Source organism: Salvia splendens, chromosome 18 (assembly GCF_004379255.2).
Source record: "Salvia splendens isolate huo1 chromosome 18, SspV2, whole genome shotgun sequence".
NCBI classification, from domain to species: domain Eukaryota; kingdom Viridiplantae; phylum Streptophyta; class Magnoliopsida; order Lamiales; family Lamiaceae; genus Salvia; species Salvia splendens.
In genome coordinates this window covers 23,609,664-23,626,384 of record NC_056049.1, presented here as the reverse complement: position 1 = coordinate 23,626,384, position 16,721 = coordinate 23,609,664, and the positions used below count along the sequence as shown (strand labels likewise).

Here is a 16,721-nt window from a genome sequence, read left to right as displayed (position 1 = left end):
CCCAAATCTTTCATCTCGAATTCGCTGAATAGATTTTTCCTTAACTCCGCCATTTCTTCAGTGTCATCCCCAGTAAGAATCATGTCATCCACATATATGATCAGACACGTGATTTTATCCCCTCTTCGCTTTATAAACAACGTGTGGTCGGAATTGCTATGCTTGTACCCATACTTTTTCATCACCTCTATGAACCTACCAAACCAGGCTCTCGGGGACTGTTTCAGCCCATATAGGGTCTTCTGTAGTCTACACACTTCTCCTTGGAACTCGTCAGTGAACCCAGGCGGGGGCTCCATAAAGACTGGTTTCGGCAATTCCCCATGTAGAAAGGCATTTGTCACATCAAATTGATGAAGTGACCAATCCTTGTTGGCAGCGATCGAGAATAGAACCCTTACAGTGTTAATTTTGCCACAGGTGAAAAAGTTTCAGCGTAGTCGACGCCATAGGTTTGGGTGTATCCCTTTGCCACGAGTCTGGCTTTATATCTCTCTATTGTGTCGTCTGGCCTCCTCTTCATCTCAGTAAGCATGGTCTCTCTCCAGTGTTTATGCTTCATTACCTCCTCGGCTGACTGCGGAATCTCTTCTTCGTCATATAGGGCAGCTTCGAATGCTCTTGTCATTTTTGCCAGATTTCATTGCACAAAATTCGCCACTTCTTCCCAATCTTCTCAAGGGAATATCTCTTTGGTGGAATTCCTCTTGTGCTACGGAAAGGAAGAACATATCTCCCAGTGTCACTGTCAATTGTGTTGTCTTCTTCCGATGTTTCTGCATTTACCGGGTCAATAGCAACCGTATGGATGTTCGGTTCAGTAATTACCTCGGATATCGGCGGAGAAGGATCGAGGGATCGCAATTGAGAAGACTCGCTTGACAAGACATGCTCGGCGGTAGTGACAACTGGTTCTGTTAGGTCCTCAATCGAAGAATATGGAAGTGACACAACCCAACTTAGATAGTCCATAGAGTTATCGTACTCATTCTCCCCCCGACTACTAAGGTGGGTGTGGTAGAAAAATTCGGTCTCCAAGAAATTACAATCCATGGTAGTGGTGATCTTTTTGGTGTTGGGATCAAAGCATCGATAGCCCTTTTGGTTTACCCCGTACCCAACGAAGACACATTTGGTAGCACATGGGGATAATTTGGTTCTCTCGTGTTTGGCAATATGAACATAGACCGTGCAGCCGAAGATCTTGGGTTGAAGGTTCAAGTGTTGGGGAATTTTAGACAAAGAGGATAGGATATCAAGTGGAGTTTTTTTGTTTAGGATTTTCGTGGGTAGGCGATTCATGAGGTAGAAGGATGTGACTATGGCTTCTGGCCAAAAATGTTGAGGGACTTTGGATTCAATCATTAGGGCTCGAGCTATTTCCAGAATTGTCCTATTTTTTCGTTCGGCTACCCCATTTTGTTCAGGTGTATAAGCACAAGAAGTTTGATGGACCATTCCCTTTTCTTGAAAAAATTTCGTCATAGGACCATTAATAAATTCTAGGGCTGACAAATCGTGCGGATTGAGTCGCTATCGGGTCAACTCAATATCGACCCAACCTTATCGGGTTCCAACCCAACCCAACCCAAATCATCGTGTTCTTATCGAGTTCAACCCAAACAGATTCGTGTCGGATTCGTGCAGATTTCGTGTCATCAAAAAAAATATAGGTCGTGTCGGATTCGTGCGGATTTCGTGTCATCCAAAAAATATTGGTCATCTTTTAATGATAGTAAATAATAAGTTACTACACAATATATATGTTATACGATAGGCCGGCCCGATTGACATCCCTAATAGTAAGTTACTACACAATATATACGTTATATGATAACGACCGACATATGATATTATATAATTAAAATTTGATATTACACGATAAAATAATATATTACAAAATTAAAATAATTAATTTAAATAATTTTTAATCCAAATAATAAAATTAAAGTATATTAAAATTAAATCTAACTAATAAAGTTAAAATAAAATTTTAATAAAATTTAAGTATGCAGTAATATTTTTTTATCATAAAAAATAATTGATAACCGTATTAATCATATTTTTACTAATAAAATTAAAATTATAATATTTTTTAATTAATAAAAATAATTAAAAATTAAGATTTAATATATTATTTTTATTAATCAAAATAATCAAAATAAATTTTTTTTCTTAACGGATAAAGCCAACCCGACCCAAATCCAACCCAACCCAACCCAAAATTTTTGGGTTCTTATTCGGCCAACCCTATAAGGACCCAAATCCTAAACGTGAGTGTTCGTGTTGGGTTAATTTCGTGCGGATTCGTGTCGGATTATCGTGTCGGATCAAAAATTGCCAGCCCTAATAAATTCCCTCTCATTATCAGATCGAAGAGTTTAGATTGAAGTATGAAATCGGGTTTGAACCATTTTAAAAAACAAGACAAACTTATCCATAACTTCAGACTTATGTTTCATGAAATAGATCCAAGTCATCCTAGTGCAATCATCAACAAATATAATGAAGTATCGAAAACCATTCCCCATAGTAAAAGGTGCAGGACCTCACACATCAGAATGGAACAAAGAAAAAAAAGATTGCACACGAGTGTTTGAGAGTTTAAACGACTGTCGGTGCCTTTTAGCCAAAACACAAGTTTCACAAAAGAAATCAGTAGAAACAGACTAGTTTGGAAAAAACAGTTTAAAGTAATCAGGGGAAGGATGTCCTAGTCTTCGGTGCCACAGCCAAATCTCTTATTTCGTTGACCCGTGAGCCAGCATCGCACTACCAGTTTGAGCTATCTCGTCCACGTAGTAGAGTCCACAGTTCTCAGTGTCACGCCCAAGTATCCTCTTCGTCCGAATATCCTGTAAAATGCAGAAATTTGGGTGCATCGGGAGAGTACAATTCAATTCTCTTGTGACATGACTGATAGACATCAATCGCTGAGATAAAGTTGGAACATATAAACAGTTCTTGAGACGTAAAGTAGGAGATATTTCAACAATGTCGGATCCTTCAACAGTGATTAATTCCCCACTAGCTGTTTTAATATAAGTCTTGGTAATCTTACTCATATTAATAAAGTCATTCCTATCTGGAGTCATAGTATCTGTTGCCCCACAATAAAAAATCCCAACCTTCGTCATATTTGCCCGGTTATTCACATGAAACGCTGCGGAAATTATTTCTAGGGGTGCAAAAGGATTTTTGACTCAAAAAACACATGTATGGTGGCTAATTTTCGAACTTTTATCACAATGGGGGTCAAATTTCAATTCCGAATATTCTCGGGGACCTTTTTGCAAATCAGGGGGTTGAAACTTTAATTTAGAATAGTTAAGGGGGGTTAGGAATGATTTAAACAAAGGCCTAGGGTTTGGTTTTAAACCAAAGCCGTTACCTCCACTTGTCGGCGCCGCTCCTTCCCTTCCGGCGAAATTGCCGGCTCCCCGGACGTTGCCGCCGTCGGTTGGGCCCTCCGGGTTCTCAGCTGGTCCGCGACCGGTCATCCCCCACGATTTCCATGTTGATTTCATGGTTGACCCTCCTCGGTAACTCCGACGGCCATGGCTATTTTCGCTTGTGGCTGCGCCGCCCTCGTCCTCTGTCTCTCATCCCACCACTTCGGGTATCCGAGTCGTTTGAAGCACGTCTCGTATGTGTGCTTGGGTTTTTGGCAGTGTGTACACCATAGGCTGATTTGTCCTGTCGTCCTCCCGACCGGCTGGCAGCGACGGTGGAGCGAGGTGGTCCTCCGTTCCGGTATGGTGGGCGCTGGTTTTGGGCAACGAATCCATTTCTGATGCCGGTGTCCCCAGATGATGTATTTCCGGTGTCTCCGCCGATGGCTTCGCGGGTGGGAGATGAAGATGCCGATGGCATGATTTGACGTCGAGCCGCCTCCGTCTTCACCCACCCTTAGGCTGACTCAACTGATGGGTATGGTTCCTCCTTGAGGATGTCTCGTTTGATTGAATCATATTCTGGATTCAATCCGGTCAGGAATTTGAATAGCCGCTTCTCGTTTGAATGGGCTCGGTATTGGTTGACTCCCTTGTCGCAGCACGTAATTCGCTGCTTCTGGCATCGATCGACATTGATCCACAGCCCGTGGATCCTCCGGTAATATGTTTCCAAGTCCATACTCCCCTGTTTGATCGTGATTATTTTCTCCTCCAGGTCGTAGATGAGATATTTGTCCGCCTTGTTCTCGAACGTCACAACGAGACTATCCCATAGTGCCTTTGATGTTTGGTGATGGGCGAAATCGGCGATGATTTCGTTCTCAATGTTGTCGACGATCCACGAAAACACCACAAAGTCGTCCTCTTCCCACTCGTTATATCCCCGGCGTCCTGGTTCTTGGGGCTCTTCCCGGATGTGCGAGTAGGCGCCCCTGCCTCCAATCTTGACTTTCATAAGTCGAGACCACAATGGGTAGTTTTTTCCGTTGAGCTTAAACGCCACCGTGACGTTTTTGCTGTTTTTTAGTTTCGATTGCTGTTCTGGATCGGTTTTGTTATCCTCCGTATCTGACATTTTGATGTAGGGTTGGTTATTCTGGTTCTTGGCTAAGGAAAGGTCGGGATTGGTATTCTCCGACTATGATGATAATTTTCTGAGCCGAAAGGCAGCCGGCTCTGATGCCATGTCAATCGGTAAAGAAGAAGAAATCGGTAAAGGATGGATTCTCTTATTCATTCATATGTTTATTATACATTAGGCACTCATATATAGGATTAGGGAAAACTATACATGGAAGAAAACAATTAATTATATTGATTTGGTATCTTCTATATTTAGTAGAAAATAATCTCCCATATCTTCGGTAATTAGGAGGATATCCTCCGTGATCTCCGTGATCTTCTCCAACACAAGGTAATTAGATAATCCTAATTTTTTAAAAAGTAGTAGTAGTATTTTACACATCAAAAAGATGATTTTTTTTACATTTTATAATATGTTTTAAATAAATACACAAACAAAATTAGCACAATTCCAAATTTCAAATTTCTATCATTCATCACTCTCACAAAGAAACCTTCTTTCATCTCACCTTCCACTCCCAAAAATCCCCAAATTTTTCCCACACGCTGTGTTATTCAATCATGAATTTGCCGGAATCGGCCAAATTGCTGCTTGCGGCCAGCGGCGGCGACACCGTCAAGCTCTTCGACATCTCGGTGGAGCCTCAAAACCCCTGTGTTCTCACACACTTTCCATCGCCAGGCTCTCGCGTCAATTCCGTCAGATGGAACCACAACAGTTAGTGCATTATCACTTCATCTTTTCGTAGATCCATTCCATTTACCTAATTTAGTTTATTGGATTTTCCCCCTAATTATGTCTGCTTGTCGACTGGGAGCTAAGCTGCACTTTTTCGATTTGTTAGATTTGGTTTTGGCTAGCGCTGGTGAAGATGGTAGGGTTTCATTATGGAGGAAGAACGGGCAAAGCTTGTGGATGGTGCCGGCAAAGAATGCCAGGGGCGAAACAGTCGAGGTACATTGCCTAAAATTAAGAACTCCATTTGCTGTTTTTATTTCGTAGCTATGCTTAATTTGAGTTCTAATCTTTTGTAATTGGATTCTTCATATGTTAAATGTGTGTTGAGGATGCTAACTAAGTTAGAGGAGAGTGAATAAAGTTGAGATAATGATCAAATGCCAATCTTATGGACAAAATTAGAGAATTTCAAGATTGATTAGAGCTGTAATTAGGGTTCTTGTACATAGCAAGATTTTAGTCTTATAATTTTTCTTAAATGTATAAGCCTTCAGAGTCGATATCAACTATCAGCTTCAGCAATAAAGGATCTCGGTATCTTTGCTCCGGTGGAACTGGTCAAGTTGTGAGAATATGGGATCTTCAGAACAAACGATGTGTCAAATGGTTGAAAGGACATACTGATACAATAACGGGGGCTATGTACAACTGCAAAGACGAGCATATAGCTTCTGCAAGTCGTAAAGGAGATATTATACTTCACAACCTTGCTTCTGGCACAAAGGCTGCTGAACTCAGGGACCCTAATGGACAGGTTACATATATTGTTCTAAGCACTGATCACCGTGAATCCTCTTAATATTTTTTTTGGCTATGTTAAAGACTATTCTCATTTGAAAACATTACAAGATCAGGTTTTGGGTGCACTTGATTATTCTCGGATGAGCAGGCACCATTTGGTTACAGCTGGTGATGATGGGTCCATTCATATGTGGGATACAACTGGTCGCAGCCCAAAGGTTAGCTTTCTAAAAACAGGTCATGTAATTATGAGGATGCTTGAACTCATTTGAAGAAATTGCATCCTGTATCAATTTGGATTTTAATGTTATGGAGATTTTTTAATGTTTTGTAGATTGCACTTTTGGTAGGAAGGTGTGATATTTTCCCTTTTTCCTTTTTGCTACCAGACTAAGTCCTAATAAAAAAATGGCAAGAGAAATATTGATGGAGTTATGCACTCTGAACTGCTTCCTATACTGAATTAATTTGATAAGTTTTGCAGTTGTCCTTACTTCATTCTAATATGGCTTAAAAGCTTTTACTTTTAATGTATTACAGATAACCCTTTTATATTTTTCAGGCTTCTTGGCTGAAGCAGCATTCAGCACCTACCTCCGCAGTTAGTTTTTCACCATCCAATGACAAGGTCTCGTCCCTATCTGCTTTATATTCTTTCTTTAGGTAATTGGCATTAGTGTTCCCTGTAACGGAACTGTAGTGTAATTCACATTTCATGTAGTAATGTTTTTATTTTTTTTGTGTATTTGGCAGATTATTGCTAGTGTTGGTCTAGATATGAAGTTATACACATTTGACACAGGGTCAAAGAAACCATCTTCTTGTATTCCCTACGAAGCTCCATTTTCTTCACTCGCGTTCACTGATGATGGACTAACTTTGGCGGCTGGTACAAGCACTGGTCAGGTTGTATTCTATGATGTTCGTGGGAAACCACAACCAATCACAGTTCTCCGTGCATATGGGAATTCTGAGGTGATTATCTCATTTCAAGAATCATTTGAACTTCCTATTTGGAGATTTGATTATGTTACTCTCACTCATGGTTATTGTGCTAATTACTGCAAAAAGCACTTGTACTACAATTGATGTACCATAAAGTTAGTAGCTAGTAATAAAGCTGATCAAAGGATCAGTTTCCAGTTTCCACTATGAAACAAAATATCAGGATGAGCTCATGCAATGCTACACAGAAGAACAACATTTGCATTGTTTGAATTCATTATTTTCTGCATCTAAATATTGCTAGAGAACTTCATTGTAGTCATTGAACTTGATATCATCTTTATCAGGCTGTCACAAATCTCTGCTGGCAAAGGTCAAAACCTGTGATGGTTAATGAGAACAACTGCTCAGACGATACTGTTCTTTTGGCTGGTGATGTGGGGGATTCTGTTCTTATGCCCGATCCACTTCCCTCTCGAGCATCTTCTAGCCTTTCAATGCCCTCAGTAGTGTCTGGAAGTAGGAATCCTCTCCGAACTGGGTCTGGAGATTTATTTTCTTTCCCTGCAGGATCTGCATCGAATTCTCTTAACTTATCTGCCTCTGAGGAAACACCTCTCCGAAGCAGCCTATTGACCGGTGGAACTCTCACGAGATTGCATGCACCTCGAAGTTATAACTTCAAGGATGATATGGAGGTGTTCTCCCCTCTTATGGAAGTTCAATCAATTACACCCTCTGTTGACAAACTGTGGGATGATCGTGATGTTTCAAAGAAAGACACGGACAGAAAATCTTCTTTTTTGTTTCCTTCTAGAAGATTTGGTCTTTCAGAGGAAGGCACTAATAATGAGCATCCAATATTTGACTGGAAATCTAACTCATCAGCTAAGCAGGTACCTTTTGGTAGTGTCAGTGATTTCTTTTCATATTGATCTTTCCTTTCTTTTCTTAGCGATATTGAAGTTAAACTGTGTGAATGTGTGATGTAGTCTGCTTTCTTTTATTTAGACCATTCCATTCCTTGGCATATTTATACTATTTTAAACATGCAACTGATGACTATTTGAAACTTGTCTTCTTGCAATCTATATTTTGATACAGTTGATGTCCTTGCAGGATGATACCTCTTCTAACTACGCACAGTTGGCACCTGCATCTACCCGTACAGATGATTCTTCTTCCGTTACTCCACCTGAAGCTTGGGGTGGCGAGAGATTATTAGACAAATTCAGTCAGCATCGCCAAACTGTCAACCTGCCTTCTCGTGTTTCAACACTGGCATCAAGTAGTTTGTCGTCTGGCTTATTGCTGTCTGGTTTACAACTGCAAGACAGTCTCCCCACGAATCAAAGTACAAGCAGTTTAACATCAAGCCTGAATCTGAACACTTTACGAGCCCTCAATCATGAAGGATCTATAGAAGCTGTTTCCTCTCCTTTAGGTACAAAAGGCATTACAGCCCACACCAATCTTGAGAATCTTGGTTTAGCTCCGTCTCATCCTAGAAGATTCTCCAGTTATGCAGAGAGAATAGGTGCCATGCCATCCTTAAATGATACTACATCTTTTCCTGTGGGTTCCCCAAAATCTAAAAAAACAGGAGCAGAAACTAACGAAGAGCTTCTCAATAGCTTGTTATCAAGGTCTGAAATTCCATCAGCCTCAGGAACCAGTGCCCGTGCTACTTTAAATGTAAGGAACTATCAAATGTTGCAGTCTCTGTTTATGAATTTTGTGCAGTCATTACAAATGCCTGAGTCATATTTACACGACATTGGTTAATCAAACTTGTGTAATTTCGTTGTAGGGTGGAATAACTCATTTGCCAAAAGCTCCATTAGAGTCTGACTCACATCAGGGAAATTCTTTCACACTCCAGCTTTTTCAGCGCATGCTTGAAGAAATTCTTGATTCATTTCAGAAATCTATCCATGATGACATGCGTAATCTTCACTTGGAAATATTGAGGCAGTTCCATATGCAGGAGGTATAAATCCGATATCTTGCCTGTTTGGTCTCGCTAATCCTATTCCCTAATATTTGCAAGTAATGTGCAGATGGAGACGTCCAATTCCATGAGAATGTTATTGGAAAATCAGGCTGAGATTGTTAAAGAACTTCAATCACTTCGAAAAGAAAACCAACAGCTTCGTCGGATGCTTTCAGTCCTCCTGTGAAGGTTCGTTCTTTATGCGCTGTCGATTACAGTCGTTCATCAAGTATCTCTAAAAAGAAAATAGATAATATTCCCGTCGATATTTCTAATTTCTTTAACTGAAAAATCATTTGATATCAATTAGCTTGTTGATTAAGTTGTGTTTCTCTTGGCTTTAATATTCCCTGAACATCATCAATTCATCATCTGGCTTTAGCTTTTGGCATTTTTAATCTTGGAAGAGGGTGATTAGCTTCTTAAACTATTCTCAATAGCTCTGATTTGATACTAAGATACAACAAGGCTTCTGATTTGAAATTTTATTGGTGTTTGTTTGGATCTGAATCTTGATGACATAATCACTAAATTAACTGTGTAGTCAATATATGGCAGTCATGAACAGGAAAAGCTACACTAAAATATATTTATATGAATAAAAAATGACCTTTGATTCAATTGTTTAATATCGAAAGAAAAAGTAAAAGACACAAAATGTAACAAACGTCTTCTTTCTCTTTTTTTTATACTATAATCTTTATAAATTGAAAACTAGTGTCAGTTAGATTCAATCAAATCTGTGCACTGTAGAATTCGTTCAGCATTAAATAAGATGATCTACAACCCTAAAAAGAATGTATAAATAAATGAAATATATATGAATCTTAACAATAATATGTAATATAATAACTTTATGGCTTAATTAAATTCAGCATACAAATAATTACAAGTACTTTTTTTAAGCTGGATGCAATACCAGAATTTGACGAAAGTTTAGACATTTACGCACAAATTACCAAAAAAATAAACAATGCAAGTTTGATCATACGAAGGATTGTGAAATATAGTCTAAAATATGATTTGATGTTCAATATAGTATAAATTTTGTACTGTATTACTAACATAAACATAGAATTAATTAACGTAATAATTTAAATACTATGTTTCTTTGGTGAACTACTTTACATTTTTAGGATATACTATGAATTAGTTTCTATCACTAACTCTCTAATTATCCTCTTTCTTAATCATCTCTATTTCTAGATACCCCTACAACCATTATGCAACTACTTGTGACAACACTGCCCTTGTCATAAAAATATCTCACAATTATAAATTACTTCATTCGTCCCTAAAGAATATAGACTTTGAGTTCGGTACAAGTTTTAATGTAAAATTAGGAAAGTAAGAGAGATGTAGAAATAAAAAGTAATTAAAATATTGTTAGTGGAGAGTGAGTCTCACCTCATTAGAGAGAAAAGAGCTTTCAAAATAAGAAAGTGCATATTCTTGTAAGTATGACTGAAAATGAAATAGTGCATATTTTTATTGGACGGGGGAAGTAGTATATTTTAATTTTTAAGGCTCTAATATAAAATTTGATGGCCGTCTATTTCTAATCATTCTTGCAGCCGAAATTTGAGATGACTCATGTTTATTAACTACTTGGACGAGAAAAAAACTAATAGGATAAATTGAATAATAAATTAATTAATAATGTAAAAGTTTAATGGTCAGTGTTTCACGCACGTCGCGTGGCGTCGCAATTCGCAAATCCATTAACACTCGCACACGTAAGTAATTCCGATAAAGCGGCTTTTGCTTTCCACATCTACTCTTTTGTCGCGCTACGAAGCCGCACGCTTTTAATTACAGCCATCTAAGGAGTATTACTTTTGCAAATCACATTACACCACCTCTGTGATTGTGATAAGATTTTGTGTAAATTTATGTAACATACAAAATATTTCATTTTTATCGTGCAAAATTCTTGAGTAGAATTGTCAAAATATGGGAGGCGACGTGTATCAATGAAAGGTGACTAGGAGGATCATGCCTTTCACTAGATATCGAACGCGATTATATTTGTCGGCATATGCTTTACCGTGTGTTTTGTGACAGTTGTTTAGAATTTTTCATTCTACGTGGAGCGGATAGGAAATAATTTCTCTTTGGTGGATGAGGTTGACAGATAACGTCAAGATATGCTATCCTTGGCTTTCTGTTTTGTTTTGCGGCTTTTCTTTTATAGTGATTTTGAATTGAATGTTTTGTTTTTTATTTGTTAATTTTGTATATTTACGGTAAAATGTTTATTGTACAATACAAATGGAAAATATATCAAAATCAGTTACTTCGCTTGGCCGACCGATTAACCCAATAACCAGTCATGGAACAATGATGAAACGTAATCTAATTGATAAAACGCTTTTCCTCTAACTAGAAAAGGCTAAATCGGATTTTGAAGTTCTTTCTTGTGATTTAGTCATGACTGATTTAAAAAATATTAAAATAAATTAAAATTTGAAATAGAATAATAAAGTATATACAAATAAATGAATTTTTGAATAATTAGGTTGTCTCATATTTTAAAGAAGACAACATTATAAGATGTAACTGTACGCTACCTGATAAGCCATATTAATTAGGCTGACAGCAGTTTAATTCCCATTCGAGTATATATATATATTCACTACAGAAAAATTAAGATTATCCTAAAAATTAAAAATTAGTGTCCTAATTTTTGTGGAGATCTGTCCATCACAGGTGGCCGTCTGAATTGACTCAAAACAAAAGTAGCAGTACTTTACACCATTTAAAAAAATAATTACAAAAATCACTTTTTACAAATTAATTTAAGTATCATTAAAAAGTAAGATTGATCAAGTGTTACCTTTTTTTTTAATTGTGAAAACAACCGTACGAAGTTATGACATATTTACATTCACAATTGCATGCTAACCATAATCGTGATCGAAAAAACTGAAAATAATACGCAATTTTCGCAACAATTATGGATTTTTGATTGAACAATTCTCTTTAAAATATATATAGACTATATCAAAATATTAGATTTTATTAATTAAGATTGGACTGTGAAATAATCAATGCATTCAAAAGAATACAAGTTTATGGTACAAGGCCTATGATGCATAGAATATACATCCTATGTTTCTGTGTAGTAGAAAAATAGAGAATCAATTTATTTTGTCAGACAAAATAATAGTATGTATATTTAATTAAAAAATTAGCATCAAAATGACATATACGATAATATCGAAGTAGTGAATTCATCTGTAAAATTTGATTAAGCACTACTCAATCTATTTTACGCCGAGTACCAATAATAAAAATTAATAACACCATTAATATAAGCTCTAAATCAAAATACTATATTTGATATTGATATGATTTTCAATTACATAGGAATATGATAGCAATAATAATGGATATGCTTATTTGATGCTCAATCTTGTAAACCACACTATTTTTTATAAAGGAATAATTTTAATTTCTGCATAGAACAAAACTATGATAATAGTTGCCTAGCTATGAATCATACAACTAATGAGAAATGCACATGTTAGTTGTAAGTATTTACCAAATATCCATTGAGATTTATTATACGTGGCAGATGTATTATGAATCCTGCCCACTAACGGCTCGCTGCATAAGTTGTGACCACTTATCATGTGATATATTAATTCATGGCTGTGACACTCTCCTAAATATTTATCAAATTATTGCATCAATAAAAAAAATTAAAACAATTAGTAAATTAAAATTTCAGATCTCTGCAAATCCTGACTCTTAATCTTGAAAAACATCTGAGCTTTTTATATGTGTAACAGAGATGCTTAGGGTTCGAATATCTCTGTTCCATCCCAGGTTAAAAATTTTAGTGGACAACTTTGTGTAGGAAAATATGGAAAGTTGGGAGGGTTTCATTTATTTATAAAATAAAATTCACTATGTTTGAAATGTCAATTTCAAACTATTTATGTCATAAACATATATTTACTATATTTACTATGTCAGCAGGAACATTGACATATTAAGGAAACAAAACCGATAGAGTTGACCATAATTAAGGTTGTTGTTGACTCATTGGGTACAGAGAGTTCGGAAATATGCAATTGAACTGTGTTATAGAAGGTCGTCTGTTACCGCCTGATTTTGGAAGTCGAAAGCTTTTTTTTTTCTTTTCAATGTCTCTACTTTATTTTTGTCTCCGTTTTATGTATGTTATTTATCCTTTCTTCTTACTTTTTATTTATTTAACAAGTAAATAGGTTCGGTAAGTGTAAACAAGATAGATACTAACACTACAATATTAGTACTTAAAAGCCCAATAAAATAGGAGAAAATATTCGGTGATCCATCCATACTAAAGTGGCAAAATGAGGAGGTGTAACCAACTAATGAATCTTTGACAAATGACAGTATAAAGGGGTTCACCTCCACTAGAAATGCATACTTATAAATTATTTTTAGAAGATATTCATTAAACTATTTTCATTAAAAACTACTTCATCTTTAAATATGGAAAATCAATACCTCTTAAGTATAATATAATAATATGTACTTACTTTTAAATAAAAATTTTATTTTAGTATTAAGCTACTGACTACATGTATAATTGTTTATATACATACGTTAAAAATAAAGAAGATGGAAAATAAAATTATTGTCATGCTTTTTATTTGTGCTGATTTTTCAATTATATATGTACTTATCCCCATAAATTTTAAAAATAATACGGAGTAGTATCAATTATTCTATTATATGATTATTTGTGTAGAGTTTTCAATTATGTAATCATCACCATAAAATTTTAAATAATACTATCAAAGTGTATGGTTATAATTTTCATTGCGGCAAAAAAAAAAAGATGAGTATTATTATTATTAGTATTATAAGTATGCAATATATTATATGCAGGAGGCGACTAACATTTTATGGCTATATTTTTTTTTCTTTTGTACTTATGTATATAAATTTATATATAATTGAAAATTCTACAAAAATAAAAATTATAGCCATTATTTCATTTTTCTATCTTCTTTTTCACATGCATGTAAACGATTATATACATACTTAGTAAACTTAATATGAAAATAAACATTATATTATGCCTATAGTATGGACATATATTATTATATAAGAGGCAAAAAAATATAATGGTAATATCTATTTAATTATCATGCAACTTTCCATATAATTACTCTAATGAATATCTTCTAAAAATAACTGTATTAAATTTCAAGTCTAGTTGGATGTGATTCTCCATTTGTCAAATATTCATTGGTTGGACACACCACATATTAATCCACGTTGATATGGATGGATCACTGAATATTTTCTCACAAAATAGACTTATTAGTTTAGTGATTACTCATGCCTTTTGCTTTCATTCCCCTCGAACAACAAAACCTCACTGCTTCTTACTCAGCTTATAAATAAATTTTGATTATCTTTTCAGTAAAAATCTATGGACTTTAATTTCGATTTTTTTTGGATATAAACTATATTTTCCAATTCTTACTCTATAAAAAATGATTTGGGAAATTTAATAGCAGTTATAAGAAAGTGGAAGTAAACATGATCAAAATACATTTCTAATATTTTTGTTACTAACAGCATACAAATACCATCACTTTACATAAAATAGCAATTCAAGAAATTTCAAATTCTTGACATCCTTCACCTTAAATCGAAATAAGGGTTTAATTTCTGTTTGAACTGAATTCCACTTTTTCCTTTTCACCCCAATATTCCAAGTTGCCAAATCTATATACTCCATATAATTAGACATATTAATGAATCGGTCGAATTTGAAACTGCAGATATTCTAAGTGACTTTCATTGGCTCAATCTTGTATCAATTGATTAGGGGTAACATATAAATAATTAGGTAGTAATAAATATTGATAACATTGTTTAAGTTCATTTTATACATCCTAAAGTTCATTTTTGGTCCTAGCTAGCATATATATGACCATTTTAATTAATACTAGTGTTTAATTTAATAATCAGGGTTTTGACTGTCAAATTTAACTTACACCGACACTTTTCGGAGAAAAAAAATGGATCAATTGATACTAGGTTAAGGACCTAAAACAATCAAACATAAGAGCATCCGCAGCGGTGCTCTTCCGCAAGGATGGCGTCCGTGCCGCTGGCACGGCACACCCATGTCCGCCGCTGTGCTCTTGCCAATGGCACGACTCTGCTCGATACATCGAGCACGTCTGTACCGCTGAGCAGGGCGACGTGGCACATTTCTATTGGCTGCTGGCATTTTCATTTTCATTTTCATTTTCATTTTTTTTAAAAAAATAAAAAATAATACCAAAAAATTTTTAAAAAAATTTGGATTCCCAAAAATATAGCCGTTTTATTACCGTTTTTTTGAATTTTTTTTAAAAAAATTAATCCCAAAATCATCTATAAATACACACATTCATCATCCATTTGGGCGAAATTCAGCAACGAGTAGTGGGTTTTTTTAATTTTATGAATTTAATTATGTAATTTTTAATTTTTAGGATTTTAATTATGTAATTTTTAATTTTTTTGTAATTTGTAATAGTATTCCGGTTATTTTTAATGCATTTTAATATTGTGGAAATGTTTTTAGCAATTGAAGTATTTAAATTAAATAATGGAATGGTGGGACCCTTGAACATGTTCTTGCGGAAGAACATGGATGTATGTGTTGTGCTCTTGGGGAAGAGCAAGAAGTAAAAAAGTAATAAAAGTGGGTCCGGGCCCACATCCGTGCTCTTGCCAAAGAGCACGGATGGGGATGCTTTGTTCTTAACTGAATTTGTATAATGATCATACATTTAAGACAAAAAAAGAGACTTTAATGTAGCAAATTGTTGCCCCTAATTTTTTTTATAAAATACTAGATGATAAAACATACCATCACCGAATTCCATCTGAGGGATTAATATTCATGTGCAAAAGATGGGCAAACTGAGGTAAGTTTACCATCAAGTTTTTGTTGCACCTACCATTACTCCAAAAATGTAACAACATTGGTGATTTGATTTGTTTGATAATGATAGTACTCCATATTGTAAAATTTAATTATTTTCTACTTTTGATCTATTACTCCAAAGATGTCTGAGGCTTAAATGGAGTAATTTATGACACTTATATACTCCATTCCTTTTTTAAAAATAGCAACTATTTCCATTTTAGGCCGTTCCTTAAAATAAAAACTTTAGAATCTTTCTATTTTAGGACATGGACCCCACAATCCACTAGCTCTACTTTCACTATTTTTTCTCTTCATCTCTCTTACTTTACTCATTTTTCTTTTCATCTCTCTTACTTTACCAAATTTTCTCACTTACTTTACCAATTGTGCGTTAAAACCCGTGTCATTTCAGATGTTTCTATTTTTTTAATACGAACGGAGTATAAAATAGTTTCAATTATTTTTCTATAGTATATAAATATTGAGCCAGTTAAAGTTTCAATCTATCGTCTACTGCCAACGACTCATCATCTTAAAACCAGTTAACGGTGAAAGAATCAACCTTTCATCAGTGTGACGAATATAGTGGTTTCAGTTTTCGTGTAGCAAACGTCTATGCGAAAAGCATTGAAGATATTTGTGTTGGACTGAGAGGTAAAACAATTCTCTGAGCACAAGATGTGATAGAACAAGTAAAAGCCTAGATGATGTGAATTCTAATCGCAAAACGTTAGAAACGAAACTCAATAATTGATTACTGTTAAATGAAAGGTACAAAGTTAAAAAATTATTGCAAAACGTTACAAGAAAAAACAATAATAATTGATTACCATG

At 35.3% G+C, this 16,721-nt stretch overlaps 1 protein-coding gene across 2 annotated transcripts; it reads left to right on the top strand.

The window, feature by feature from the left end:
• The first annotated feature begins 5,004 nt into the window (after nucleotides 1–5,004).
• LOC121775888 (protein NEDD1-like) lies at nucleotides 5,005–9,383 on the top strand. Of its 2 annotated transcripts, none has more exons than XM_042172969.1 (10): nucleotides 5,005–5,256; nucleotides 5,384–5,493; nucleotides 5,765–6,031; nucleotides 6,132–6,236; nucleotides 6,581–6,646; nucleotides 6,772–6,993; nucleotides 7,311–7,859; nucleotides 8,083–8,658; nucleotides 8,774–8,953; nucleotides 9,024–9,383. In XM_042172969.1, exons 1-10 carry the CDS (start codon nucleotides 5,100–5,102, stop codon nucleotides 9,141–9,143), a joined length of 2,352 nt encoding a protein of 783 aa, XP_042028903.1. In that variant the 5' UTR covers nucleotides 5,005–5,099; the 3' UTR covers nucleotides 9,144–9,383. The 2 variants fall into 2 exon arrangements, with proteins under 2 accessions (XP_042028903.1, XP_042028904.1); XM_042172970.1 differs by having other exon boundaries at nucleotides 5,118–5,256; nucleotides 5,772–6,031.
• Nucleotides 9,384–16,721: the final 7,338 nt, after the last annotated feature.

Coding starts and splice junctions, on each gene's coding strand:
- LOC121775888 (XM_042172969.1), top strand. CDS start 5,100: ATGAATTTGCCGGAATCGGCCAAATTGCTGCTTGCGGCCAGCGGCGGC. Junction 6,237..6,580: donor CAACTGGTCGCAGCCCAAAG/GTTAGCTTTCTA, acceptor TATATTTTTCAG/GCTTCTTGGCTGAAGCAGCA. Junction 8,659..8,773: donor GTGCCCGTGCTACTTTAAAT/GTAAGGAACTAT, acceptor ATTTCGTTGTAG/GGTGGAATAACTCATTTGCC.